Source organism: Sabethes cyaneus, chromosome 3 (genome assembly GCF_943734655.1).
Source record: "Sabethes cyaneus chromosome 3, idSabCyanKW18_F2, whole genome shotgun sequence".
NCBI classification, from domain to species: domain Eukaryota; kingdom Metazoa; phylum Arthropoda; class Insecta; order Diptera; family Culicidae; genus Sabethes; species Sabethes cyaneus.
Window position 1 is genome coordinate 82,540,626 of NC_071355.1, and position 26,957 is coordinate 82,567,582.

At 39.6% G+C, this 26,957-nt stretch overlaps 3 protein-coding genes across 3 annotated transcripts; 2 read left to right on the top strand and 1 right to left on the bottom strand.

Moving 5' to 3' along the window:
- The first annotated feature begins 962 nt into the window (after positions 1-962).
- Positions 963-1,587, top strand: LOC128743034 (general odorant-binding protein 84a). Its single transcript, XM_053839540.1, has 3 exons — positions 963-1,226; positions 1,300-1,429; positions 1,493-1,587. The coding sequence occupies exons 1-3, from the start codon at positions 963-965 to the stop codon at positions 1,585-1,587; spliced, it is 489 nt and encodes a 162-aa protein (XP_053695515.1).
- A 105-nt stretch (positions 1,588-1,692) lies between these two features.
- On the bottom strand, positions 1,693-11,780 carry LOC128743853 (cytochrome P450 4c21-like). Its single transcript, XM_053840535.1, has 5 exons — positions 11,429-11,780; positions 11,112-11,367; positions 2,650-2,776; positions 2,337-2,552; positions 1,693-2,271 (listed from the first exon to the last, which is right to left on the bottom strand). Exons 1-5 carry the CDS (start codon positions 11,778-11,780, stop codon positions 1,693-1,695), a joined length of 1,530 nt encoding a protein of 509 aa, XP_053696510.1.
- A 7,586-nt stretch (positions 11,781-19,366) lies between these two features.
- Positions 19,367-26,811, top strand: LOC128741449 (microprocessor complex subunit DGCR8). The gene is made up of 4 exons (XM_053837272.1): positions 19,367-20,142; positions 20,202-20,527; positions 20,842-21,942; positions 25,752-26,811. Exons 1-4 carry the CDS (start codon positions 19,827-19,829, stop codon positions 26,031-26,033), a joined length of 2,025 nt encoding a protein of 674 aa, XP_053693247.1. The 5' UTR covers positions 19,367-19,826; the 3' UTR covers positions 26,034-26,811.
- The last annotated feature ends 146 nt before the right edge of the window (positions 26,812-26,957 follow it).

Here is a 26,957-nt window from a genome sequence, read left to right on the forward strand (position 1 = left end):
TAATTTTTCTTGTGTGATTAAAAAAATCTCTTTGTTTTCTTAACCCCTCTTCAGTTGTCCAACATCGGAAGGACAAAAACTTTGAACTTTGAAAAATATTTGCAATGGCCTAATTTGTAATGGCACCGATAAATATAGTACGGATAAATAAAGATGAACGCTTTAATTTTTGAGATTAACTCAGTAAGAAAATAAAATGACTCTTTCTGAAGAATAAAAGACATCTAAATGCAAGTCTATACTTCAGTGCAAAGTAATTAACATTTTACGTTTTCATTTGAATCTCGGAGGCGATGTAAATCTGGTGGCTACAAACTATCCAATACAAGTAGCTCAATTACTGTCTTCCACTACTAGTGATACTGATCATAAATCAACGGAAAGCAGTAAAAAATTTCCTTTTGTTGGCTAACTATTCCATTTCTATCAGCTCAATTTTCTCTAAAACACTACTATTGCACTGTGCATTCCGGCATCATTATATGCAACGGATCATGCAATCATTATTTGTCACTCACCGGGCAATTTGACCCGTCCATAATACAACAATTTGATTGATGGCTTCTGTTGCACACCTTTCCACCTTTCCTTGCCTACCATTCAACTGGAGCACTCATATCAGCGGTACTGCTTTGCTTCATCGGGCAATTCCCGGAAAACTGTTGCGACCACCCTCGCTCATGAGGCAGCACCCCGCCGACATATCATACAATTTCTGGAGCAGAGGCAGCTTTGACAATGGCTAGCTTATGTGAAATTAATCAATTTTCGCATTTCAAATCACGACCAGACAAATTGGAATCATGTGGTTTCCTAACGCCGTGCTTTCGCCCTTAAGGGTGTATAAATTGAAAAAACTTGACCACACGCGTTGAACGCTAGCCGCGGAAACTAATAAAACGAATTTTGTGCTTTTCTGTGAAGCAAATTGTGCAGCATAAATAGAGTTGTTATCAGGCAATATGAATACAGTTATCCGTATATCATTTTTACTGAGCTCCCTGGTCATTCTGAGTGTTTCGAGCTGTAGTATGACCAACGACGACGTCACCGACTTGCGGGAGGCTTTATTGGCAGATCCTGCAACGAGCACTGTGGATACGAAAAACTACACCATGGAGGAAATCTACACGGAGTGCAACCAAACCTTCATCATAACTATGGATTATTTGGCCGAATTAAACGACACGGGCAGCTTTCCGGATGAAACGGATAAAACTCCAATGGTACCAGGCTTTTTTACCGGGACAGTGCTATTTTTATCTAATTTTGTTTGATGTTGCATAACCTTTCCCGTAGTGCTTCATGCGATGTTTCCTGCAGCAGCGTGGCATCCTGAACGAGAACGATAAAATCAACAAGGAACAAGCAATAGCCACCGGCTGGGTTCAGAACGGTGATACTATAGACGACTGCTTACAGGATATGAGTGAGCCCGCTTCCAGAGTACGGTACAAGTTTGCCAATTTAAATTCAATTTTTATTGTTTCAGTTGGAGGCACCTGCGAACGAGCGTATTTCCTAGTGCGGTGTGTTAGTACTCGTCGTCTAGTTGAAGGACGAAGCAAGGACAGTAAAAAGCGATAATTTACTTCAACTACTTGTATTTATACTGAAAAACTAAATAAAAAGAGACGTTGCAGTGCATCCGACCTATATATCTACATTAACAAGCTAATCTTCCATCTTCTTCTATCTTCTTACTAGTCGTACAGCATGTGGAAAAGCTAGATTCAACGAAATTTGATAGTGGTATTTGATATCACTGTACTTTATATCAGTAGTTAGACGAAAATGTTTCAATATCATAGCGAGCAACATTTTCAAGCTCATAGTGGCATACCGATAGCCGATACAACCGCGTGGTCCCCCGCTAAACGGAAGGTGCGCATAAGCATGTCGCTGCTTCACCTGCTCTCCCATGAAATGCTCTGGATCAAACTGGTCAGCCTGGGAACCCCAGATGTCACCTCTCCGGTGCAGCGAATAAAAATTAATCAATAATAATGTCCCTCTGGGAATTCTGTGTCCGTCCAGTTCCAAATCCTTTAAGTTTTCCCGGGCAATAATCGGAGCAACTGGCATTAGTCGCATGGCTTCTTTCAGTACTGCCTCAATATAGACCAACTGCTTCAAAATATCCATGTCAATAACCATATCGGTTGACGTAATTACCTCTTGTACTTCACGAAACGCTTTCTCCTGTACATCAGGATGCAGCGCCAGAAGCAGACAGGTGTGTGACAGCTGTGTAGCAGAAGTTTCGTTGCCCTGAAAGCATAACACCAATGAACGTCAAAACAATTAACACACTCAATCGTCAGTCTTTCACTAACCGCCACAATCATGGTATAGATATGGTCCGAAATTTCTTGGTCGGTGAAACTGTAAGCGTTACCATTAGTTAGAGGCATCTTCATCAACTGGTCGATGAAAATTTGCGGCCGACGATAGTGGTCTTCCTTCTCTTGGTCCTGATGGTAAAAACTTTTCCCAGTAACGTCCCCACTCTGCCCGATGGAGCCGAGTTCGACGTGCTTTTCGGCGATGATCTTAAACAAACGAAAGCAAAAACCACATAACGAGAAAAAAAAAACATTCTGTTGCCCGAAGACTGTAAAATTTTCCTCTCGGGAAAGATTAGGTTACCTTATCGGTGAAGCGATGACAAACGCTGATAGCCTTCATTTCATTGCGATACAGCTCGGTGAATTGGTAAATAAAATCGTTGTGCAGCAGAACATTGAAAATTCGCTTGCCCAGTGTTGTGAGGGCACTGAAAGCAGACAAGGAAATGGAAAAAGAAAAAAAAGATAAAAAGGAAAAATAAATTTAGTTTCAGATTCTTTGATTTTTATGTAGAAGGTATTATACCTATAATAGGTCATCACAACAGTAGTCAGATTTTAGCTTATAGCTCAGTTGTTATTTAAAACATTTTATATTTCCATTTATTTATATACTAGCTGACCCGACAAACTTCGTATTGCCACAAATTAAACTATGTTGTACATAAATCGTGAATCTCGGATGACCTTTGTCACTATCTCGAATTGTGCAAGTTTCTGGGGAGTTCATGGGTGTTTTAATATAAAAATTTTCCTCACAGTAAAGTAGAAAACAACTCCCCTCATCGCTTAGCCTGATAAAACAAACCGGATAGCATTTAAATATTCGCCATCATTACGAACCATTTCGCCGAATACCATTTTGCGGAACACCAATTCTCGGTTGACCATAACACGGAATATAGAGTTTCGCAGAATCCCATTTCGCGAAAAACCTTACGCGGGATGTACCATTTCACGGAAAATCTTTTCGTAGAAAGTACCATTTCGCAGGGGTGACCCAACTGAAGGAAAGTAATAGAGGTCAGTAGATCTAGGAAAATAAATAAACCTAGATAGAGGTGATCTCTACGGGAGGCTGCCCCCCGCAGTGGCTGGCGCTTCCGACGGCAGGTCGCCGGCAGGTCGCCGGCAACACTCGCGGCCTATGGCCGGCTCGCGCCGATTTATCTAATATTACTATTGATAGTTTTTGGTGGTCTTGTTGTTGATTAATGTTTTATGAGTCTAAAATTTCTTGAGTTTGATTAGTTTTTGAGTTACGCAAAAATTTCTGTTTTATTTGTATGAGAGTCCTTATCCCCCTACCACAGGGGTGAGGGGTCTCAAACCGTCATTAAAAAAATTCCTGCCTCCAAAACCCCCCACATGCCAAATTTGGTTCCATTTGCTTGATTACTTCTAGAGTTATGAGGAAATTTGTATTTCATTTGTATAAGACCCCCCCCCCCCTCTCCTAAAGCAGGGAGAGGTTTCAATTCACCATAGAAAACATTCTTGTCTCCAAAAACACCCACATGTCAAATTTTGTTCCATTTACTTGATTAGGTCTCGAGTTATGAGGAAGTTTGTATTTCATTTGTATGGGAGCCCCCCTCCCAAAAAGGTAAGGGGTCCTAATTCAACGTAGAAAAAATTCATGCCTTCAAAAACACCCACATGCCAAATATGGTTCCATTTGATTAATTAGTTCTCGAGTTATGAGGAAATTTGTATTTCATTTGTATGGGACCCCCCTCGTAAAGTGGGGGGGGGGGGTCTTAATTCATCATAGAAAAAATTCTTGTCTCCGAAAACACCCAGATGTAAAATTTTGTTCCATTTGCTTGATTAGTTCTCGCGTTATACAGAAATTTGTGTTTCATTTGTATGGGAGCCCCCCCCCCTCTTAGTGCGGGAAGGGGTCTCTAACCATTATAAGAACCTTCCCTGGCCCCAAAAAACCCTATATGCAAATTTTCACGCCGATCGGTTCAGTAGTTTTCGATTCTATAAGGAACATTCGGGCAGACAGACAGACAGACAAACAGAAATCCTTTTTTATAGGTATAGACTAGCTGACCCGACAAACTTCGTATTGCCACAAATTAACCTGTGTTGTACATAATCATGAATCTCGGATGATCTTTGTCACAATCTCGAGTTTTGCAAGCCCCCCAGTGGACGGCGCTTCCGACGGCGGGTCACCGGCAACTCTCGCGACCGTCTCGTCCTGAATGATCTAGTGTTACTATAGATAGTTTTTGTGGTCTTGTATTGACTAATGTTTTATGGAAGAGTCTCGAATTTCTCGAGTTCGATTAGTTTTTGAGTTTCGCAAAAATTTCTGTTTTATTTGTATGAGAGTCCATCCCCCTACCACAGGGGTGAGAGGTCTCTAACTATCGTAAAATAAATTCAAGACTCCAAAATCTCCCACATGCCAAATTTGGTTCCATTTGCTTGATTAGTTCTAGAGTTATGAGGAAATTTGTATTTCGTTTGTATGAGAGCCCCCCCTCTTAAAAAGGTAAGGGATCCTAATTCATCATAGAAAAAATGGTTGCCTTCAAAAACATCCACATGCCAAATATGGTTCCATTTGCTTGATTAGTTCTCGAATTATGAGGAAATTTGTATTTCATTTGTGTAGAAGCACCCCCTCTTAAAGTTGGGAGGGGTCCTAATTCACCATAGACAATATTTTTGCCTCCAGAAACCTCCACATGCCAAATTTGGTTCCATTTGCTTGATTAGTTCTCGAGTTATGAGGAAATTTGCATTTCGTTTGTATAGGAGCCCCCCTCTTAAGGTTGGGGGGGTCCTAATTCACCATAGAAAATATTCTTGCCCTCGAAAACTTTCACATGCCAAATTTGGTTTCATTTGCTTGATTAGCTCTCGAGTTATGAAGAAATTTGTATTTCATTTGTATAGGAGCCCCCCTCCTAAAGTGAGGAGGGGCCCCAGTTCATCATAGAAAAAATTATTGTCTCCAAAATAACCCACGTGTCAAATTTGGTTCCATTTGCTTGATTAGTTCTCGAGTTATGAGGAAATTTGTATTTCGTTTGTATAGGAGCCCCCCCTCTTAAAGTGGGGAGGGGCTCTAATTCACCATAGAAAATATTCATGCCCTAGAAAACTTTCACATGCCAAATTTGGTTCCATTCGCTTGATTAATTCTCGGGTTATGAGAAAATTTGCATTTCATTTGTATAGGAGCCCCCCTTCCTAAAGTAGGGAGGGGTCCCAATTTATCATAGAAAAAAATTTTGTCTCCAAAAACACCCACGTGCCAAATTTTGTTCCATTTGATTGATTAGTTCTCGAGTTATGAGGAAATTTGTATTTCGTTTGTATAGGAGCCCCCCCTCTTAAAGTGGGGAGGGGTCCTTATTTACCATAGAAAATATTCTTGCCCTCGAAAACTTTCACATGCCAAATTTTGTTCCATTTGCTTGATTAGTTCTTCAGTTATGAGGAAATTTGTATTTCATGTGTATAGGATCCCCCCCTCCTAAAACGGGGAGGGGTCCCAATTCATCATAGAAAAAATTTTTGTCTCCAAAAACACCCACATACCAAATTTGGTTCCATTTGCTTGATTAGTTCTCGAGTTATGAGGAAATTTGTATGGAAGCCCCCCCTTTTAAAGAGGAGAGGAGTTATAATTCCCCATATAAAGAGGGGAGGGGTCTCAATTTACCATAGAATAAATTCTTGTCACCGAAAACACCCACATGCCAAATTTTGTTCTATTTGCTTGATTAGTTGTCGAGTTATGCAGAAATTTGTGTTTCATTTGTATGGGAGCCCCCCCTCTTAGTGGGGGGAGGGGTTTCTAACCATCACTAAAACCTTTCCTGGCCCCAAAAAACCTCTACATGCATATTTTCATGCCGATTGGTTCAGTAGTTTTCGATTCTATAAGGAACATACGGACAGACAGACAGACAGACAGACAGACAGACAGACAGACAGACAGACAGACAGACAGACAGACAGAAATCCTTCTGTATAGGTATAGATTATACTAGCTGACCCGACAATCTTCGTATTGTCACAAATTAAACTGTGTTGTACATAAATCGTGAATCTCGGATGACCTTTGTCACAATCTCGAGTTTTGCAAGTTTCTGGGGAGTTCATGGGTGTTTTAATATAAAAATTTTCCTCACAGTAAAGTAAAAAACAACTCCCCTCATTGCTTAGCCTGATAAAATAAAGCAGATAGCATTTAAATATTCGCCATCATTACAAACCATTTTGCCGAATACCATTTTGCGGAACACCAATTCTCGGTTGACCATAACGCGGAATATAGAGTTTCGCAGAATACCATTTCGCGAAAAACCTTACGCGGGATGTACCATTTCACGGAAAATCTTTTCGTAGAAAGTACCATTTCGCAGGGGTGACCCAACTGAAGGAAAGTAATAGAGGTCAGTAGATCTAGGAAAATAAATAAACCTAGATAGAGGTTATCTCTGCGGGGGGCTCAACCCAGATGATGCATCAGCTTTTCAGCATTATATGGGAAACCGCAACTTTTCCGGAGGACTGAATGCAACACATACTGGTCGAAGTCCCTAAAAAGGTGACCTAACTGAATGCGGTAACTGGCATCACATTGTTCTGTATTACTCTCAAAGTACTCTGTAAGGTAATCCTCAACCGGATCCAGGAGAAGACCGACGCTACTCTCCGGCGGCAGCAATCTGGATTCCGTGCTGGTCGATCATGTGTAGTCTATATTACAATTACAACGCTCCGCAATATATTTGAGCAGATCAAGATAATTTTAGGACCCTCTTCTGCTAGTGTTCGTTGATTTCGAAAAGGCCTTCGACCGACTCAAGCACGAAAACATTCGGGGTGCACTTAGGCGTAGAGGAATTCCAGATAAGTTAGTCCATCTCATCGAAGCTCAGTACGAGGCGTTCTCGTGCAAGGTTTTGCACAACGGCGTCTTGTCAGACCTTATAAGCATTACTGCTGACGTGAGACAAGGCTGCATTTTATTACCGCTTCTGATTCTCATCGCTATGGATGACATATTAGTTGGAGCAATTGACAGTAGACCGAATCGAGGATTGTCTAGGAATCCTCTAACGACGAAGCAGCTAAATGACCTCTACCTAGCCGACGACACTGTTTTGCTCGCTCAACGCCGAAACGATATGCAAAGCAAGTTGAATGGCCCCTTCGTGAACTCCCAGGTAGCAGGTCTCACAGACAATGTAGCAAAAACTAAGTCTATGGTAGTGAACACTGACAATCTCACCAACTTCGCAGTAGCAGGACATGTTGAGCAGGCAGACGCCTTTCAATACGTTGGTAGCCAGACCACGCCCGATGGTGGTATCAAGACTGATCGGGAAGGTCAGGGGTGCCTTTGCAGGTCTGCGAAACTTTTGGCGCTCAAAACAGATCACAATTTTTCAGAATTTTTAACTCAAACGTTAAATCCGTACTGCTCTATGCCTACGAAACGTAGAGCGTCTCGGCGGAGACAACGCAAAAACTACAGGTACTTATTAATCGGTGCCTGCGATATATCATTCGTGCTTGGTGGCCTAGCAACTGGATATCGGAGATGCAGGATATCGTCGATATCACCAACGGCCGGTAGCAACAGAAATTTGTTAACGTAGGTTGAAGTGGATCGGACACACCTTGAGGAAAGGAGCGAACGAGGTCTGCAGAAACACAGTCAACTGGAATCTATAAGAACAGCGTAGAGGAGGTTGACCCAAAGGCTCATGGCGACGCAACTCAATCAACGACATCCGGGCTGTTGACGAGAACCTGTCCTGGCGACAGGTAAAAGCCATTGCGGGTAACCGTCAGCAGTGAAGATTTATGATTTCATCCCTTTGTTCTGCCGCACCGACGGACATAGACACAGAAGTTAGTAAATAAGTTGGAGGTAATCTACGCCAGACTATAGACGGAGTCTTGGAGTATTGGGTTACAAATCAATGCGTCGAAAACCAAATATATGGTAGGAAGAGGCTCCAGAGAAACAACGTTTGCCTCTCACAGACGATGATTATTAACGGCGATGAACTGGAAGTGGTTGATGAGTTCGTATATTTAGAATCCCTGGTCACCGCCGAGAATAATACTAGAAAGGAGACTCAACGACGCACTCAAACTGGAAGTCCCGTATACTTTCCCCTCCGGAAGACACTTCGATCAAGGAGCATAAGCCGCCGCACAAAGCTGACGATATACAAAACGCTAATCATATCTATTCTACGAACTTGAGCCAATAGCTTCGTGCACTTACCGTATTTGAACGAAAGATGTTGCTGACTATTTTTGGCGGAGTACAAACAGATAGCGGAGAGTAGTGTAGGCATAAGAACCACGAATCGCAGGCGCTACTTGGAGAGATTCCCATCGTACACCTGGAGAAAGTTGGGAGACTATGGTAGGCCGGCCACATCGCAAGGATGCGCCAGACCACATCGGCACCAGGAATAGAGGGGCCCAACGTGCTAGATAACTAGACCAAGTTAAAGCCGATTTGCGTGCGTCGAGACGCTCAGCGAAGCGACGACGATTAGTCCAGCACAAAGTACAGTGGAAAGAAATTCCTGGTACTATATGCCTCCAAAGAAGATTTCCACTAAATTTTCAAAAGCGAGTATAAATTTTTTTCTTCATCGAGCACAGTTGGAATGATTTCAGCTCAACTAAGCTATGGGTGACAGAAAGAATAGTTATGAATAAAGTCGTATTCTGTAAAATTGTTTTTGGATTGATTAGTCTCGGAATCCATGTGTTAGAATTCGCAAGTTAGTAATGGTCTGGTTTACACTGCATGAATTGTTGGGGAAGAATAAATGCTTAACGCGAAGAATGTGGATTCAGGAAAACTGAATAATTATTCTTGATATTACTTACTTACTTACTTAGGTGGCTTGCCGTCCTAAGACAAAGCCTGTTGAACAAAGTTTCTCCATGTAACTCGGTTGAGGGCTACCGCTCTCCAATTCCTCGGACACCGAGTACTCTCCGCCAGATCTCGCTCCACCTGGTCTAACCATCTTGCTCGCTGCGCTCCTGGTCGTCTTGTTCCTACCGGATTTGAGGCGAACACCATCTTTGCAGGGTAGTTGTCCGGCATTCTTGCAACATGCCCTGCCCATCGTCCAGCTTTAGCCACCTTTTGGATGCTGGGTTCGCCATAGAGCTGTGCGAGTTCATGGTTCATCTTCCGCCTCCATACTCCGTTCTCCTGTACGCCGCCGAAGATCGTTCTTAGCACTCGTCGTTCGAAAACTCCGAGCACTCGCAGGTCCTCCTCGAGCATTGTCCATGTTTCATGCCCGTAGAGAACAACCGGTCTAATAAGCGTCTTGTACAGGATGCACTTTGTACGGGGACTTAGTCTGCTCGACCGCAATTGCTTGTGGAGCCCATAGTAAGCACGACTTCCGCTGATAATACGCCTCCGAATCTCACGGCTGGTATCATTGTCCGCCGTTACCAGTGAGCCAACGTAGACAAATTCATCGACTACCTCAAACTCATCGCCGTCGATCAATATACTACTGCCCAAGCGGTGTCGTTCGGTCTCGGTTCCGCTGGCCAGCATGTACTTTGTTTTAAACGTATTTACCTTTAACCCAATCTTTTCTGCTTCGCGCTTTAGTCTGGTGTACTGTTCAGCCACCGCCACAGATGTTCTGCCGATAATATCCATGTCATCGGCAAAGCAGACGAATTGACTATATTTGTTGAATATCGTGCCCCGCGTGTTGATATTCGCTCGGTTCATAACACCTTGTAGCGCTATGTTGAACAGCAGGTATGAAAGACCATCACTTTGACGAAGCCCTCTGTGTGATTCGAATGAACTTGACAATCCAACCCGAAATCCGAACACAGCACTGTGTACCATCAATCGTAGATTTAATCAGTTTGATGAGCTTCCTGGGGAAGCTGTTCTCGTCCATGATATTCATAGCTCTTTCCGGTCGATGGTATCATATGCGGCTTTGAAGTCAACGAATAAATGATGCGTGGGAACTCTGTATTCACGGCCCTTTTGGAGGATTTGCCGCAGTGTAAATATTTGATCCGTTGTAGACCGACCTTCGACGAAGCCGGCTTGATAAGTTCCCACAAATTCTTGATATTAGGCCAAAAATATAAACTTAGCGAAATTGAGAGCCAAACTCACAGCTCTCAATCTCTAGTCGAGCGTGTTGTTTAACCAATTACACCACTAAGTAATACATACATACACTAACACATACTGTATGTATTGCAAATACTTCCTTTAGTTCCTTCGATTTCCTTTAGTTTTTGCACTATGTTCTTTCGTATCCAACACAAACTATAAATTGAAATGTTATTCTATGCACCTTTTTCCTTTTCTGATACTTTGAGCAGGACATCAACTTAGTCTAAATTCAAAGGAAGCAAAAATGCTTCATTATGAGCGTTACGGTTTTTAAATACCATATTATGAAATGCGAATGCAAATGCGAGTGATTGAAATCACAGAAAAGAAATCACTTTTTTCCAGTTCGGATACTTGGTCATTTGCATAATAGCTGCAGCCATCAAATCATAAATTGCTGGACAATTTACATCACAACACATTTTCAAACTTTCATTTTAATTTCACAGAAATGCGGTCGTTTTCACAAAATAATACCCAATATTGTTAGCAAAGATATTAAGACGATTTTCATCTGCAATGTGCCTTCCATTAGCATGCTGAAACCTTCACCGAAATTTCAAACCTCGCAATATCTTACTTACACTCTCAGATTGTCAATGAAATCTTGCCTCCCCTCTCTTTCCAATGCCTTGCCACCCAGAGAGGTTCTGCTTATCATATCAAGTGTACACTCAGAAATGTACTCCAGAATGTTGCAGGTTTTTCCGGACTCAGCGTGGCAACTGAGACGATCGATCAAACGCTTTGTGCAGTCATTGAAAATCGGTAGAAAGCTATGCAGAATGCGAATGTTAAACGTAGAGTTCAACGTTTTCCGGTGAACCTTCCAAGTTTCATCTGAAAGCAATTGCAATCACTAAAATCGTGAAATTTCTGCATCGTTGATATAAATGCTCACATCGTGCTGCTAACAGTCCATTGGGTAAGCGCACAACTTTATAAACATCAGGTTTTTCCTGGCAATCGGGATGATTCAGAACACGATGTATCAATTCTGGATGCGTCACTCCGACGGCTACCAAAGGTCCAAAATAAAAGGTGAACAATCTATCATGCTTCCGGAAGCATTCGTGCAATACGCTAAACACTTCATCGGAGCCTTTTCCCAGCGCCAACGGTAGATTTCCAAGTATCGGATAGTATGGCTCAGCATGGGGAATAGTTTTGGCAAAGCACAGCTTTTTCTGCCAGTTCCGATAGACTAGCAGCGTGGTTGCTATGGAAATTATCAGCCACAAAACTTCGATCATTGCGCACAATTAAAATAGTAACAGCTACTCAAAACAAGCCTGTTTCGGAATTCGGTCACAAGTTAACTGGCTAGCCTGCTAGACAGTCGTAGGAAAACTGCATTAAGAAATGCATTCAGTTGCAGACTGTACAGACTTTTCCACCTTCAGGTGGGGTTTACTTGATGGCAGGAATAATGGGCCCTTTTCAAAGTAACCAGCAGCAATCGTTCGTTTCCATTTGATGTGCTTTGTTTGGGTGGCGTGTCCGCATGGAGCTCGTTATTTAATGTTACCGCTGCTGAAAAACTTGCACCGCGATGCATATCATAATAATATGCATTGAGCTTCCTCCAATAATGCAGTTAAGGGTAGTGAACTTAAGCCGCAATCGGTCACCAAAACAAAACGCAGGAAAAACAAGCCGCTCACGGAAGACTGAACATGTCGCCGGTAGGCTAACAGTCATGTTCATATGACGAAAGCGTTGGAAAATTGGGTCGACTATTGACGCGGCTGGTGAAGCGTACCTACTCGATGTAATAGATAAAGTAATGTTTCCATACGAAAACATAAATTAATGTAATTAGTTCCACACTACAGTGGAATCAAGTCGTTTTATCTATATATATAAAAGTGAGCGTGACTATGTATGTATTTTTGTATGTTTGTATGTTTGTATGTTTGTATGTTTGTATGTTTGTATGTTTGTATGTTTGTATGTTTGTATGTTTGTATATTTGTATGTTTGTATGTTTGTATGTTCCACCATAACTCCAGAACGCATTGACTGATCTCCACCAAACTTGGCACACATGTTCCTTGATATAAGAGAATCAGCATTGGGGGGTTGACAAAAGGGGGGGGGTTCGTAACAGGGGGGAGGCCATAACTCCGGAATACCTGGACGGTTGTTCATCAAGCTTGACACAATTGTTCGTTGCCATAAGAGAATCAGCACTGGGGGGTCACTAAAACGAGGAAGGGAGGTTCCCTGATAAGGGGGAAGGGTTTCTAATAGGGGTGAGGCCATAACTCCGAAATGCCTGGATGGTTATTTATCAAACTTGGCACACATGTTCCTTGACACAGGAGAATCAGCACTGAGGGGTTAAAAAAACGAGGGGGGTGGTTCCCTGACAGGGGGAGGGTTTCTAATAGGGGGAGGCCGAAACTCCTAAACGCCTTGACCGTTCTTTATCAAACTTGGCACACATGTTCCTTGACATCAGGGAATCAAAACTGAAGGGGTTGACAAAAGAGGGGGGGAGTAACAGGGGGAAGACTCCGAAATGTTTGGACGGTTCTTCCTTAAGTAGCGGTGAGACAAAAGAGGAAGCTGATGACAGGAGGTTGCTGACAGGAAGGGGTGAGTAACGCGCACATGACTGTAAAAATTTATCCGTACAACAGAAAAAATCCAAATACGAAACACTAAACGGCAATGCTCGCAGCTGTAGATTTGTCAAGTTATACGCCGAATCAAAGTGACCCGTATAAAAAGTGTTCGACCATTAGTGCTAAGTGTTGCTGGCCGACTATTTGAGTCACATGGGCAATCATTCAAACAGTGTGGAGCTGATCTGAGAACACCATGTTTTTCCCATGGTCGACATTTTACAGACTGGGCTCGGCCAATAATTTGTGCATGCTTGCTCCTGGTGGTGAAACTAAAAACATTGTTTACAAACAAGTTTTGTCTTGATGTGAGATGAAAGGAATGACAGGTTTTTTGTATCCATGAAAGAAACACTGTTGCACCTTCTTTTTTTTTGCAATGTACAATAACAAAACAATTCATGTATGCTTTAGACGTTGTCGACTGTTAGTTTCGTAATTTTTATCGTACTTTTTTGGCCTTTTCAGTCTTTTACGGAAATTAGAACTGGCTTTTTCAATTCACTCCGACGTTTCGACTATTTATTTTAGTCTTTTTCAAGGATAGCTATAATATTTTGTCATGTTTGTTTTAGTTATAAATGTCTTTTGTTTCGATTGTACCTACAGTTGTCTCAGTTCGTCGTTAAAAATCTTTAATTTTAAGAATGTAAATGTCTTCTTTAGTTTTTCTGTGCATATCTGTCGTCTGCAAAAGATTAATATTTATAGTCTGTCTCAGTTTAGTACAGTTTGTTGGTGAAAAAACCTTTCCAAAAACTTCGCTACTATCATAGTTGAACCTACTTTTCAAACTTCGCACACTAACTGTTTTCACCGTTGCTATCTAATTAGGAAGGGGTGGTAGGGAAATTGTGCTTCTGAGTGGGTTTTATGGAGGCTAGTATCCCTGCATATGTATGGTTTAATCCATCTACGTCGCTCCGTCTGTTGATTGTATTGGGTGTATTGTAGATATGGCACATTTCTAATATTGGGAGAGCTTTTTTCTTGTAACTGCGATCGACTATTTTGGTGTTGGGTAGATCAAATCTGTGATTTGATCATTTGATCAGATATGCACAGAAAAACTAAAGAAGACATTTACAATCTTAAAATTAAAGATTTTTAACGACGAACTGAGACAACTGTAGGTACAATCGAAACAAAAGACATTTATAACTAAAACAAACATGACAAAATATTATAGCTATCCTTGAAAAAGACTAAAATAAATAGTCGAAACGTCGGAGTGAATTGAAAAAGCCAGTTCTAATTTCCGTAAAAGATTGAAAAGGCCAAAAAAGTACGATAAAAATTACAAAACAATTCATTACCTATGGGCAGAGGTTGGAAAACTCGCAAAATGAATAGATACGCCGAGCATCGGCAAACGGTTTTTATCATAATAAAACAGCTACGCGAGTGGTTCAATTCGCCTATAACAATGAGCATCATACACTCACGCTTCATAGCATCGCTGAATATACGAATATCGTGAGCAACGCAAAAGTGTAAATTATTGCTTTCTGCTGCTTGTAAAGCCACTAACACTACTTTAAACTATTCCCTTTTCGCGGTAATATTATTTTGAATACTTTCCGGCGTCCCCGGACATTCTATATCCGATAAATCGAACACACGCAATGTTCAATATTCAATTTTTGAACGAATTCTGATGTTCACATTGAGGTTCTGTTCGTGATAAAATTCAAAGCTGATGCGTGCATTATCGGCGAGGCAGGCGAATAGTGTGTGTTCATGAGGGATGTTCATCGATTCAAATGATCACTTTTTCGCGAATTCTCCAACCACTGCCTATGGGTGATGCGGTGGCCATTGTTAGCGGAAGGTGCAAACAGGATAAATGTCTTTGTTTCTCTTTCTTTATAGGGTTTTATAGGGATTTCTGTAAAGAAAACAGATGTGTAAATGGCTGGGTAGACAAAAAAAGGGGAGCTGACAAATGGGGAGGAACGTCCAAAACAGGAACAAGCGTTATATTTTTGGATTATAAGCATTTCGGTTACAATAACTGATGTACAAGTGGCTGTGAGACAAAGGCGCCCCGAGTAAGATCGGGCACTCAGCTAGTAATCTATAAAATTGACGAGGACGGTAGAGTAATTTTTTATTTATTGAGATTGTTTCGATTGTTTCATGCTGACAATACTTGTAATTTACTCTGAAGCATAAATAACTCCCTAGCCGGTAAGTTGCAGAATTCAATTATGACCAAGGAAGCCCGCGAGAACATTAACAATGAAAAGCAAAATTTTCAATTCAACTTCGATTAGATCGTTTTGAATGCACAACTGCAGTGATTTACTAATTCGGTAATTATAGACCATAATATTTGATCAGTGAATTAGCATTCTTACAATATTTAGGCTTTGCTAAAACTTTCGAAACTTTAAATCACCAATTATTTAACATAAATAACTTTAATAATCGCGCAAGAACAGAACTAACACGTGACACGGATCATTGCAGGTTTATATCTTATTACAATAAAGTGAAAACTTAGTCAAATCAACAGCAAAACTATAATTTTAATTCTTCTGAATTCACTGGCGGAACCAAGCGAGGGTAACAGGTGTCTAAGACCACCTAAAACAGATTTAGCTCCCGCTAAATCAGAGTAACAAATGAGTTATATGTGGTTATATGTACCTATATATACTCTGAAAAATCGTATCTGAGGCACAAAACTAGTATATGCGTACTAATTTGGAGGCCATATACGTACTAAAAAATATACGTTAACAATTCAACTTTATAAGTCTTTGTATGCGATTAGATCCGGCTCAAGGCGATTAGTTTTCTAATGCTATACAATTCTGTACTGGCAATCGCAGGTCAATCACTTGCTATCGTCAAATACGACAGAATATAAACTTGTATACATTTTATTAGGCTATATTTACGATCCTGAATTTATTAAAAGTCAATGACGATAATTTTTATACATTGATATTGTCAATTTCCCACCCTTTCGTACGCGATGAATTACAATCGTCGCGGGCGAAACCGTCGCCAGAATCGTCGCAAGGGCAAATATCGTTTTTTTTGTCAAGTAAATCAATAGCTTACGTGCTACATAAGCATAATATATGCTTATAACATACATACAGCCAAGCAGATTCTTTCTGCGACGATTTCAAGCTATCAAAAAAGTGAGCAGCGCGGTTTGTTACCAAAGAAACGGGCAATATACGAGTTGGTGTTTGCTGGGCGGCCCGCCATACCTAAGTATGGGCTGGACCACGTTGGCTAATTGCTGCCATATACCATACCCCAGAGCTATCATACGAGACAATGCCGAAATAGCTGTAGAAGATTTCTTGTAGGCATAGTCGACGTGGCTCCCGAACTTGAGCTTGTCGTCGATCATGACTCCCAGGAGTTTTAAGGACCACATTGACGAAATAGTGCAACGCTTGCTGCACCGACTTGCAGTTGTTCTCCACGATAACACAGAGAACAGACATCCAAGCGAAAGGTCCCCACTTGGATAAAACTTATGTCAAATTAGTTGGGAAACTATAGTGATGATGTCGCTGAAGGCGCATAAAATTCTACACTAAACTCACAACAGCTAGCTTCTGGCGCTAGCATAACGCTTATAGTCCATATATACTAGCGCCGGAGGAGCCAAAGGTTGTCAGTGTGCAAATCAAAAGAATCGTTTAGTTGGGAAACTATAGTGGTGGTGACGCTAGCATATTAGGGGATTTTAATTTGAAATTTTATCCAAGAATTCCCGGAAAATTTGTTCCTGAATGGATGTCTGTTCTCTGTGACGATAACCTCCGTTTTATGATGCGCTAGCTCCAGTTGCCTGGAGCGCATCCCATCTTCAACAATGCTTATAGAGTGGGCAGCGGTCAACTCGACCTCTCTGATATATTCACCGTAGGCTAAAGTGATCAGATTTTTTTTGGATGAATGCGAGACATATTGAATGGCTTATTTGCTAAATCGGTTGGGTAGGAAAGATGAAAACATTTAGAAATAGGCGAATTCGAGCAAAACTAAGAGCAACCGTTCGCTACCTGGTTGTGATTATTGGAACTACAAAAAAAGTGCAATTCCCAAAACGCTTGCTGGCACCTATATGGAACTCGACTTTAAATGTAATATTTTATTGAATTATAAACAGTGGGAATGATGAAAATGGATAATGAAGGTAAGAAAAAGCATTACCTTTCATTTGATATATATTGTTTCTGTTTCGGGAGATTATTAGAGCTTCGCAAGTGTATTTATGTTTACGAACTGATAGGTTATATGTTTGGTTCTTGGCGCAGATGATGCTAATCACGAAAATAAATCCGTTAGCATTTGAAAACACATTGGAAAACAGTGCAGATAGAAAATAATTGGTGATTCTCCATCCAGGATATGTAAACTTTACAGCTGACTCTATGTACTTTTGTTTCATGCGGTACAAAATCAAACATTAACATTTTTCTGCCATAAAGTTAATTAATTCGAATATTTCCACTTACCTTAACGTAGATAACCAAATTTCTTCCAATATTTCACTATCTAAAATCCTGACAATTGAAAGGATTAATCAAAAACTGCATTTTATTTCAGCTTTTTTCAAAAATGTATGGAGTTTGACAGCGATTTTACTTTTCATCACTTTTTTTATGCAGTGCCTCTAAGCGGGCGATAGCTTGTCAAAAACGCCTATTGGGCACTTTATTTTAGCGATACCGGCTCTCCCAGTAGCCGAGGATGCCTGGGAGGTATTCACAATTAGTTCAAATTTAGTTCCGTGGAACTTTCTTGCTGATTAGTACTGTATATCAAGTATACGTGGAACTAAATGCTTTAAGGGAGCATAGTACTTTTTACACCATATTTTCTGCCTAATTTCAAATATTTTATTCTCGATAACGCGAAAAGCGAATCGATTCGGTTTTGTTGCATTCCAAACATTGCACTTTATACTAATATTTACAAGTTTGTATGCATATGTGAACTTCCCCTCTCCCCTACGGCTCCTTGAACATAATCGTTCGAAAAAAAAACATGATTTGCGGTACCATGGATTGGCGCTGGGGGTCTTATCCGAATTGAAAAATTCCAAAGCTTCATGAAAGTATATTAAATTATCTCGTGTTTGACCCATCCTTTTTTTAAAATTCGAACGCATAACAAAATGGCGGACCTTCAAACATAAAAGTAAGGTTTTTAGTCGAAAAAATTTACTTTAAACATTTCTAAAAAACACAAAAATAGTAATATCAAAAAAGGTTGGGTCAAACAATAGATAATTTTATTGTCTTTAAAACAAAAAAAGGATCATGAGAATTACTTGAGCCGTTTCTGAGATATTTATGGTACCGACTTTCAAAACCTGGTTTCGAGAAAAACGACGTTGAACTTTTTATTCGCCGTGTAATCGCTCCAGACATGCGCGGTATAAATAGCTGTAACTTTGTCAATTTTTGGAATTCATTGAAATGACTTGAAACACATATGGTCAAAATGTTAATCTTTCGAAATAATCAATAAAAAAAATTAGATTTTTTAAGTTGGAAAAGTACTATGCCCCCTTAAGAAGTGGTGTGACTACTTCATAGATACTTCAAAGCTATTGGGATGCTACATGAAGTTCTGAAGTAACTTTAGTTGCTAACAAGTTCTGCGTGTGTGCTCCTGACCACGAAATGATTTTTTTGGTTTAAATTTCTGCTGATCAAACTAGCAGAACCTAAAACTATTTGAGATTAATTATTTTTATTTTACTCGAATAAATTTAATCATCGCACATTCCTAATTACAAATGTAAATTAGAATGCAATGCTCTTCATTATTGTGTTGTGTTGAGCAGCATATGCTGTCGGTATCTCATTACTAGTTGATTGCGTGGCTCCAAACTTTATGTTCAATAATTAACCCGCGCTGCATAAAGCTGCCGCAAGTTCTAAAACGAACTTTTACTTAAGAACAACTCATTGGCAAAATTGTGGGGGAAGTGCCGATTTGAGTGAAAAACACATAAATTTGGGTTTTAATCGTTTTCTGTGTACTATTCCGATTTCGAGCAGTTTTTTCTGTTTTCGAGTAGATTCAGTTCATGTTTCGAAATATCTGGCAACTCGTCTTGGATTTGTTGTCTAATGAAATGTCAATACTTCACCCATTTTTTTTACGTTTACCTAAACGAAATGTCATCCACATTCTTTCATGAGTTAGTTGCATGGTTTTTATAATTTCTGCAGTTTTTGGAGAAAAGTTTTACGCTAGGCAGTGCAAATTACGGAAAAGTCATTGTAGGAAACTTTTCGGCTTGTGCGTTCTTGCCTTCGGACAAAGTGGCAGAAACACTAGGCTTCAGTTTCCACGTGATAATCGTCAATCACAGAACGTACTGCCATTAATAGGAAGAGCATCAAAAATCAATACCAACCGCGAACTACGGATTTCTTCCGGTTTTCTACCTCCAGCCGATGTGAACACACTCAATTTTTGTCCTGTTCTGTCCCATCGGCAAGGACAGCAGCAGGAAAAGCTGCAGGTTTTGCTAAACTATTGAGCGTGATCGACATTGGACGGTTGGGTGGAAAATCGCCAGCACCAAAATACTTTTACAATTATTTGAGCTGTCATCAGCAATCGTCGTGTGTTATATTGAATTAGAAAAAAAATTAGCAAGAGGGTTTAACTCAAGTAATGGAAGACGCCGTAAGCGCGGCACCGGAAACGGTGACCGATGGAATAATTTCACCTGCTGAAGCGTCGAATGAGGATAGTTCTTTTGACGACCAAAACCAACATCCATTATTAAGAGAATGTCCCATGGCCAAACGACGGCGTTTGAATGAATTTTTTGAGGATGACGATTACGAAGAAGAAGATGACCAATTTCGAACCAGTAGCCAGATTGATGTTATAGCAAAACATCGTGAGGGGTTTGGCGAAAGTTTAAAGCAATTTCAAGTACTGGATGAAGTTCAGGGCGATAATTCCGATGACGAAGAGAATGGAGGTAAGTAAAACAGAAGTTTCAAGTGAGTGATTGCAGATAATCATTATTGTATTTTTCAGATAATTTACAAGACGATGATATTGATGATATTGATGATGTTGACGATAATAGTGAAGAAGGATCCGAGTTCGATTGCGAAGAAATTGAAAACATGCTTGATGAAGGGCTTCCGGAGGACATGAAATCATCTGCCGGGCCTAAAACTAAGGCTTATGAGGAACGCTTTAAAGAAGTCTTAGAGGAGAAGGGTAGAAATCATTTTGAAGTCCTTCCGGAAGGATGGGTTCAAGCGACGCACATCAGTGGGATGCCATTGTTTTTGCACACATTAACCCGGGTGTGTACTGCTTCCAGACCGTATTTCCTAGGCCCAGGGAGTGTTCGGGTGCGTATAAACTTGAAATATCGTTTTACATTAAACAATTTTCTGTTTTGAAATAAATTTAAGTTTACGTTACAAAGGCCAAATTATATCTATATGGCCGAAAATCAAAAAATATGCAAATCATAAATAAAATCCAAAAGTTTGAATTTTGGAATTTATATTCATGTTTTTTGGGGCTGTGGTATTATAGTCGCGCCTTCATTGCCATTAAATGCTTTATTTTCGTTATGTAGTTTATTTGCTAACTTCAGTCGATTTTTTTATTTTTTAAATTGAAATCAAAATAAAACATTTAATGATCTTTCTTTTTCCAGAAACATGAAGTCCCACTTAGTGCTATACCTTGTCTAAACTATCGCAAGGCTTTAGAAAAAGAGGATATGCTGCGTAAAGAAATAGAAGATAATGCCGCCGCAGCTGCCGCTGAAGCCGAAAGTAGCATCGCTCAAGACTCTCAACAGCAGGAGAAACAAATGCACAATCTTCAGCTGAGTAAAATGATAGCCAGCACGACAACCCCGGCGGAAGCGCAGGCAAACGTTAAACTGCTGCCACTCAAAGTTACTGCCCGTATAGAAACTGTCAACGATAACCTCAAAGCCCACTCTCTGACGGCTGAAGCATTTCAAAGCTACTGCAAGAAGCTTTTTAAATTTAAAACGATTCGTGTTATGCGTTTTAAATCTTGGGCAGCTCGACGAAAGCTCACTAAGCACAGGAAGCATTTGAAAAACCTACAAAGGCCTACGTTACCGGACGGAACCAAATTAATCACATTCCCCGTATTGCACACGGAAAGTGAAAAGACTAATGTTCACCAACGCCCGAAAAAAGAGTGGATAATGAATCCCAATGGAAAAAGCTATGTCTGCATTCTGCACGAGTACGTACAGCATGCCCTTCGCAAGCAACCAAGCTATGACTTCAAAGAGCTGGAGAACGCAGCAACTCCGTACTCCGCAACAGTTTCCATCAATGATCTGAAGTACGGAACAGGCTATGGAACTAGTAAAAAGCAAGCCAAAAGTGAAGCAGCTCGAGAGACGCTGGAAATACTTATTCCTGATATGAAGGACAAAATCACTAGTAAAGATAACAAAAAAGAACAAAACGGAGCAAGTGCTATGGATTTACAACCAGAAGCTCGAAATCTGTCCGTATTTGATGAAATCAAAATCGAGGATCCACGTGTGGCCGAGTTTTGCGCGAAGACAACCGAACCGTCTCCGCACACGATACTACAGACGTGTCTGCAGAGAAACTTCGGATTGGGCGATGTACAGATTCAGTACGACGTTAAGGCGGGAAAACACCATAAGAACGAGTTCACCATGACTGTAGGCAAGCACACGGCAACCGTGATATGCAAGAACAAGCGAGACGGCAAACAGAAAGCATCACAAGCGATACTGCAGGTAGGATTAACGACAGCTAAATGCTTAGATTATTTCCATATTCTCTAATGATTACAATCGCTTGCATAGTTGGTGCCAAATTTACTTTGAATTTTTAAATTCTTGCGTTACTATTTCCTGAGTTGAGTGAGTTGGAAATTTTACTTTTGTATTGGACATTTTTAAAATTATCATACAAAATGGGCCGAAGGGTCTTAGAATTTCAGGAATCATCGCAAGCGATCATACGATATTTAAAAAAATCGAGATCTCCCGTTTTCCCGGAAAACTCCAAGGGAATTTTTTCGATATTCTCGGACATCGCTTATTTCAAAAATTCATAACTCTTGAACCAAGCGTCATATTACAAAAAAATCGTGAAGATGTACGACAATTTTCTCAGTGATCTAAGAAAAATATTAATTGGATCTAGTTTTTCATAAAATTTTACACGGAAGAGCCATACTCTATTTTTTAGACAAATTTTAAAATGTTTTTTTGACAAAAAAAAACGAGATAGCGATTTTTGTTATTCCAAATTTGTGCTCGGTAAACTCGATTTTCCTATACATTTAGGGAGAGACGGGTCACCTAAGGAAAGCATTTGATGCTTTTTTTTACATATTCATTTTTAACCAACTTATCATTCATTTAAGTAATAAAGATAATAATAATTTCCTTCAAAAAAAATCGACAACAACATTACGGGTCAAAATGGGTCACATAACAAAAAAAAAGCCTTTTCATTGAAAACCGTTGTATATTGCCTTTCAAAGCTATAATAAAGCTGAATAAACGTTCACTTAGTTACTAATGAGCTGCTAGCAGGAAGCACCGTAATTACAAAAGATGCAGCAAAACATTATTCAGAAAAATTGTAGATAATAACTAGTTCTCCAAATGTCCCATATGTAACTTTGTCAAATTTGGCTCGGTTGAGATGGTACTGTCAAATGAATCAAAATTGAGTCAAAGTGATCAAACCATCCCTGATAGTCACCATTTAATACTCCGAATCAAACAAGTTCTTCAATGTCCCTTGGTGACTGCAAACTAAAATCAAAGAATGACAATTTCTTTGTGGTATTGATTCCTAATACAGTCAACCAAAAAAGTATTCGGACAGCAGCGCATAAAATTTTCTTTTAGAAATTTTACACAGTATTTTTGCAAAGAATGGTAACACATATTTTTTAAAACAATGTTTAACTAAAGCATATTTATATGCACAACAAAAATTCGGGGAAAAGCTTTCCGTTTTGAAGATAGGGTACATGCAGTTTGAATTCCTCAAAAATGCAGCCAAAAAAGTATTCGGACAGTTAACTATTAGTTGAAACAAATGTCCTTTCTCGCTCATCTACTACCTCGTAGGACCATTTACAATCTTGATGACCTGTTTTAATCTGTTTGGGATAAAATTAACAATTTTTCAAATATCCCTCTGTGAATTGCTGACCATTTTTTTACAAGAGCTCGGTTTAAGTCATTGTGATAAGAAATCGAATGATTTCTCATTTAGAAATGAGATTATCTAAAAAGATGTTCAAAAGGGTTCAAATCTAGATTGAATGCTGATGTTTCGATAGCTCTAGGACAATTATATGGTGCCTACCGCTTACAATTATCGACAGTATGTTTAGATTCAACATCCCGGTACAATATGTATGTACCACACAATTACAATTTTGCTTTAATTTCACCTAAAATTATTCAGATAATTGAGTTTACATTTAGTTCTATCCAAAAATATATATCTTTGGTGCCTCGGAGCTTTCCAAGCACCCCAACAAGGTATGACATCAACAACCCTTATGCAAGAATAACTAAAAGAGAAGGGTTACAAGCGAAAAATCACTCGTCAGCAAGTAAACGAGCAATGCGGTTAGTGTCATACCTTGTTGGGATGCTTGGAAACCTCCGAGGTAGCAAAGATATATATTTTTGGATAGAACTAAGTGTAAACTCAATTATCTGAACAATTTTAGGTGAAATTAAAGCAAAATTGTAATTGTGCGGTACATACATATTGTACCGGGATGTTGAAACTAAACATACTGTCGATAATTGTAAGCGGTAGGCACCATACAATTGTCCTAGAGCTGTCGAAACATCAGCATTCAGTCTAGATTTGAACCCTTTTGAACATCTTTTTAGATAATTTTATTTCTAAATGAGAAATCATTCGATTTCTTATCACAATGACTTAAACCCAGCTCTTGTAAAAAAATGGTCAGCAATTCACAGAGGGATATTTGAAAAATTGTTAATTTTATCCCAAACAGATTAAAACAGGTCATCAAGATTGTAAATGGTCCTACGAGGTAGTAGATGAGCGAGAAAGGACATTTGTTTCAACTAATAGTTAACTGTCCGAATACTTTTTTGGCTGCATTTTTGAGGAATTCAAACTATATGTACCCTATCTTCAAAACGGAAAGCTTTTCCCCGAATTTTTGTTGTGCATCTAAATATGCTTTAGTTAAACATTGTTTTAAAAAATATGTGTTACCATTCTTTGCAAAAATACTGTGCAAAATTACTAAAAGAAAATTTTATGCGCTGCTGTCCGAATATTTTTTTGGTTGACTGTATAGAAAATGAGGTTCTTGAATAGTACAGGACCACCCCGCTAATCCAACAAATTCATGGCCGAATTAACGAATTTTGACTCGATAATCCGGCAGTCAAACTAACGTCAGTGGGGTTTAGAGATGTCGTGTTGTTTACATCCAGACGTAAACAACTCTGGAAATTTCCGAAAAAAATCGTCGCATATACGCAATAATTTTATGTTGTACTAAGAAATGCTCAATTTATTCTATAAAATACTTTTAAATTCTTGTTTAGCTTAGAAATGAGCGCAAGAACGTTAATTTTTTGAGAAGAGTGATGAAAAATGGAGCTCGTGGCAAAATTTAACGCAGTTATAAGGAGCCCCATTTACCCTTCCCATTTAGTTGGAATGAGTAACATCTTGACTCGAATAAAGACTCCCAATGAAAGCAGTGTTCGGTTGAATGAAGCTAAGTACAATGCTTTTTAATTCGGAATTTTCCGGATTAGCGAGATCGAGTCTACGGGTCGTCGGATTATTGGGTGTCTGATTAGCGGGGGGATACTATAGTGTGATTTGTTCAAAATTTTGTCACTATTATAAATTTGTCCATGAATTATAGTCAAATTGTTTAGGCGATGTTTAAATCCAAATCGGCACTGCTTCATAGCAATTCGATTATGTGCGACAGGACCGCCTGTGCCAGCTTGTAAGTTTCTTTTAGAAAATAAGTCCATAACAAATATTTTATAAAGTTTTTGTCCTTCCGGTGTTTGGCCACTGAAGGGGGGGGGAGAAAAAAAACAAAGTGAAATCGAGCAAAAAAACTTGGGTTTAAGCATTTTTATTTAAAGTTTAAACGTGAAAACCAAATCTATTCTTGCTCATAATATATACGTTATTATTTTCTATGCAAAAATCTACGGAAAAAAGACAAAAAACAAAGCAAAATTTTTTTGGACGATTTCCGGAAATTCCATTGCTTGAATTTCCATTTTTTGTCTCTTGCTAGAAATGTTAAGTCAACTTGTACACTCATTTTTTGAGTTTTTCAGACTGTAGAGCCCACTGCCAATTGATTTTATAAAAAAATTTTGATTCATCCTACAAATTATTTTTCTGCCCCCCAATTTTTCAAGCCAATTTCCAAGGGGGGGTGACAAAAACTTTGAAAATGATTTGCAATGGCCTAATTCTCCAAAAAATAAAAAAAAACTATTCATATCCTAGCTTACCCAATATCCGTAACTGAACTGTATCTTTAAATCCACAGATCCTTCACCCACACATTAAAACGTGGGGTTCGCTGCTGCGGCTCTACGGCAATCACTCGATCAAGTCTTACAAAGAGAAAAAGCAGGAGGAGCAGGAAATCACCGTACTCCAAAGCAAAGCTGCCATCAACCAACCCAACTATGCCATTCTTAGCAAGCTAAAACTGGAAATGTCCAAACTTGAGGAACGCCAAAAAAATGTGCGCGTCATTGGAACCTTTGTGCCGGACGTAGATCTGCCGTTGGCATCCGGTTCGAACCTAAAAAATGTCGATCTCTAATCTGAACGCCTACTGGCCGGTTATAATCACGCTTAACGACGTACTTCATCCTTACTGTTTCGGAACTAGCACATTGCCTCGGGTTGTGCGTAGTGAGAGTAAAAGCATTATTTCCAGCGGGAGACAGTTTGTGTGGTAAACTATAGACTTAAGCCGATAGTGTATTCACATCTACATGGGAGTGGTTGACACTTGGAACGAGAAATATATTTTGTCATAAAAAATGCATGAAAATTGAATAATAGCTGATGGGATTAGCAAAACATCTACACTAAAACAAACAAAAGTAACAGGCATTACTTTGCCCTCAAACTTTGGCCGTAGTAATCTTTAACCGATGAAAAGGTTTTAATACATTCTTAGATATTAGTTCTATCGAAAAGATGTTCTAGTTATAGACCACCCAGGTAACCAATAAGCATTTCCAATGCAATTCAAATGCAAGCCAATAAGCATTTAAGTTGCCTTAACTGCTACTTAAATGCTATTTTGGCAAAATATGCGGCTACTTTACTGCTAGCCCTCTTATAGTGCTGACAATGCTTATTTGCAGCTAGTTACAGCTAGACAAGAAGAATTTAAATAGAATTGTGGAAGCTAATTTACAACAGTTATGCAGTCAAAAAGGTGATAAACAGCAACCTGCAGTATAAACGCCAGGGATGCTAATAAACGATTGATTTACTGCGTATACTAGTGCTCATTAGTTACCTGGGCAGTCTCTTTTAAAATTATGAATTATGTAATAAAAGTTTTTGTTTCAGGTTAGGTACTACAATAAAACAACACTCACTATGTAAACCAGTTTGATTTTTTTTTATTCGGGAAATAATTGTCACATGTATTCAGTGCTAATGTCACAGTGGGGGCATGGGACAGCTGCTGGAAAATCAAAACGTGTCAGTTACGCTACAGTAGAATCCT

Excerpts from the sequence above, each read along its gene's own strand:
- LOC128741449 (XM_053837272.1), top strand. The coding sequence starts at position 19,827 with ATGGAAGACGCCGTAAGCGCGGCACCGGAAACGGTGACCGATGGAATA. Across the intron at positions 20,143-20,201 it reads CGATGACGAAGAGAATGGAG|ATAATTTACAAGACGATGAT; the intron begins GTAAGTAAAACA and ends TGTATTTTTCAG. Across the intron at positions 21,943-25,751 it reads CATCACAAGCGATACTGCAG|ATCCTTCACCCACACATTAA; the intron begins GTAGGATTAACG and ends TTAAATCCACAG.
- LOC128743034 (XM_053839540.1), top strand. The coding sequence starts at position 963 with ATGAATACAGTTATCCGTATATCATTTTTACTGAGCTCCCTGGTCATT. Across the intron at positions 1,227-1,299 it reads AAACGGATAAAACTCCAATG|TGCTTCATGCGATGTTTCCT; the intron begins GTACCAGGCTTT and ends CCTTTCCCGTAG. Across the intron at positions 1,430-1,492 it reads CGACTGCTTACAGGATATGA|TTGGAGGCACCTGCGAACGA; the intron begins GTGAGCCCGCTT and ends TTATTGTTTCAG.
- LOC128743853 (XM_053840535.1), bottom strand. The coding sequence starts at position 11,780 with ATGATCGAAGTTTTGTGGCTGATAATTTCCATAGCAACCACGCTGCTA. Across the intron at positions 11,368-11,428 it reads TGGACTGTTAGCAGCACGAT|ATGAAACTTGGAAGGTTCAC; the intron begins GTGAGCATTTAT and ends AATTGCTTTCAG. Across the intron at positions 2,553-2,649 it reads GTCATCGCTTCACCGATAAG|ATCATCGCCGAAAAGCACGT; the intron begins GTAACCTAATCT and ends CGTTTGTTTAAG.